The sequence below is a fragment of the Solanum verrucosum genome, unplaced genomic scaffold (genome assembly GCF_900185275.1).
Source record: "Solanum verrucosum unplaced genomic scaffold, falcon-dt-bn FXZP01000062.1, whole genome shotgun sequence".
NCBI lineage: Eukaryota > Viridiplantae > Streptophyta > Magnoliopsida > Solanales > Solanaceae > Solanum > Solanum verrucosum.
This window is the reverse complement of record NW_026020477.1, coordinates 5,171,347-5,174,246: the sequence shown is the minus strand read 5'-3', so window position 1 is coordinate 5,174,246 and position 2,900 is coordinate 5,171,347. Positions and strand designations below refer to the sequence as shown.

At 40.8% G+C, this 2,900-nt stretch overlaps 1 protein-coding gene across 1 annotated transcript; it reads right to left on the bottom strand.

Moving 5' to 3' along the window:
- Window positions 1-585: 585 nt before the first annotated feature.
- LOC125809406 (uncharacterized) lies at window positions 586-1,410 on the bottom strand. The gene has a single exon (XM_049489053.1). It carries the CDS (start codon window positions 1,408-1,410, stop codon window positions 586-588), a length of 825 nt encoding a protein of 274 aa, XP_049345010.1.
- Window positions 1,411-2,900: the final 1,490 nt, after the last annotated feature.

Here is a 2,900-nt window from a genome sequence, read left to right as displayed (position 1 = left end):
CATATCTGTGAAAATAGAAAGCATACATTGTTGGAATGTTTCCAGAGCATTACACAACCCAAAAGGCATCCTCTTGAAAGCAAAAGTCCCATAGGGACATATAAAAGTAGTTTTCTCTTGAACTTCCGGTGCAATGGAAAAATGGTTGTATGCAGAATAACCATCCAAAAAGTAGTACCATCCACGCCCCGCAAGCCTATAAAGCATTTGGTCCATAAATGGCATTGGGAAATGATCTTTCTCGGTCCATGCATTTAATTTTTGGTAGTCCATCCATACTCTCCAACCAGTGACCAGCCTCATAGTTACAAGTTCCCCTTTCTCATTTGGAACCACTGTGATGCTTCATTTCTTTGGTACACATTGCACGAGACTTACCCATTTGCTATCCGCAATAGGGTACACCACGACTGCATCTAACAAATTGATGATTTCTTTCTTCACCACTTCTTGCATAGGCAGATTTAGCCTTCTTTGATGCTCAACACTTTGTTTGCATTCACTATCCAATTGGATTTTATGAGTGCAAATCCCATGGGGAATACCTACAATATTAGCAATTATCCATCCTATGGCCTTAATGTATCACTTTAATACCTCAACAAGCAATTTCACTTGCAACTCAAGCAAGTATGCTGCAATGATGATGAGCAAGGTATTGTTTGCTCCTAAGAATACATACCGAAGATGAGATGGGAGCACTTTCAACTCAAGCTTCGGAGGTTCTTCCGTGGATGGTTTAGCGGGGGGGGGGGTATCTCTATTTCTCAGATCAATATTGAGCTTCAGTGGATTTTTTGAATGAGAACCTAATCCCGATAGAGCAGTCACAACTTCATCATACCCTTGAACTTCGTCCTCATCATAATTTGAAAGGACAACATCAAGGGGTTGGGGTTCACCAGTACACATCATTTCACTCACACTAGCTACTGCTTCATCAATCACATAAATTGTTGAGACCACATGAATGTCACTAGGTTGATTCATCGATTTGCACACATAGAACGTAATCTCCTCATCATTTACCCAGAACTTTAAATCACCACTTTCAACATCCACAAGAGTTCTTCCGGTTGCCAAAAATTGTCCACCTAAAATAATAAGTACTTCGGCATCAATGCCACAATCCAAAATAACAAAGTCAGCCAGAAATATGAACCTATCAACTTTCACAAAAATATCATAAAGTATGACAATGGGAAGCTTAATAGATCGATCACCCATTAGGAGTCGCATTGTGGTAGACTTAGGAACACCCAATACAAGTTGTTTGTAAATGGCGTATGGCATCAAGTTAATACTAGCCCCCAAATTACATAATGCTTTGGAAAATTGGAGCATCCGAATAGTGCATGGAATAGTAAACGCCCTCAGATCAGCTTTCTTGATAACCACATTGCTTGTCATTATGGCACTAGACCTATGAGACACTTCAACTATTTCAAATCCATACTCCTCTTCTTGGTGACCAATTCTTTCATGAACTTTGCATAGCTGGGCATTTCCAACAACACTTCCACTAACCGAAGATTTATTGACAGATACTTGTACACGGATAGAAATTTCTTGAACTTTGCATCTTCATCCCGCTTTTTGAGTCTTTGAGGAAATGGTGGGTTGATTTTGGGCAACAGTTTTACTGACTTTGAAGAAGAAGCAGCCCCTTCCTTGGGTAATTGCAGTTCCTCGGTGTTGCTTTTCCTTGGACTTCCTTCAATCTCTTGGGGCGTGTCATTCTCCGGTGCTTGTTCGGACCCTTCTACATCAATGGCGCCCTCTTCTTCTCTACTAGTGTTTGCCTCAACATTCACCTTCACATCACCACCTTCTACTTTCCACTCCAGGTCAAAACTGCTAAGCACCTGTTATGATCAGCCTTTGAATTCGTCATATCATTATTTGCACACTTTTTTAATGGCTTGGAGTCTAATTGGGCTGAAAGTTGACTCATTTGACATTTGAGTCGCTTGATAGATTCCAAGTGAGAGTTTACTTTATTATTCAAGGATGAGAAATCATCCTTGATTTCTTTAAGCATGTCATCAGATCTTTCGACCTTTTCTAGGATGCGCGATAGAAAATCATCCACTCGAAGGCTTCCCAATCATCCCCTAGATTTTGGGTTGTCACCCATTTGCATGCAACACGCATCATAGTCGTCTTCTCTCCTCCAAAAGTCATTTTGGTCAGCCCAATATCGATTGTAACTTCTCCATCCATCCTCAATAAGTGTGTTCCAACCTTGATTCCCACCCGACATCTAAGAGCCCGGGTAAGAACCCTCTTCTATTCTTGACACCTTTTGCACCTTATTGTTTTCAGAAATACTCCCCATGACTTGTTCATTTAGCAACACCTTTTGGGACATCATCTTGGCTATGTTTTCATCTCGTTCTTGGTTTTTTTCTACTTGCTCTTTTGTCAACCCAAAATTCAAGGGAGACACTTGATCTTCTTTATTGTACCAAGCACGATTGATATTTGTCATTTCATCGAGAAGAGTGGATACTATAGAATACGGTTATTACATGATTCCTTCTCGAACAAGCAGGTCAGCCACCCCTTTGTTGACGAAGTTGAGACTCCGATAGAAGTATTGTAGCAACACATTGCTCGAGAGTCCATGAGTTGGACACTTCAGCAACAACTTCTAGAACTTCAACCATGTTTCATGAATTGGTTCCCCATCTACTCGCTTAAAGTTCAACCATGTTTCATGAATTGGTTCCCCATCTACTCGCTTAAAGTTCTGAATATGATCCCTCTATTTCACCATCTTCGAGGGAGGGAAAAACTTTACATCGAATGTCTTGGTGAGTTCCTCCCAAGAAGTGATTGATTCTCTTGGTAGCTCAGCCAACCACTTTGTTGCTTCCCCATTAGGGAAAAGGGAAACA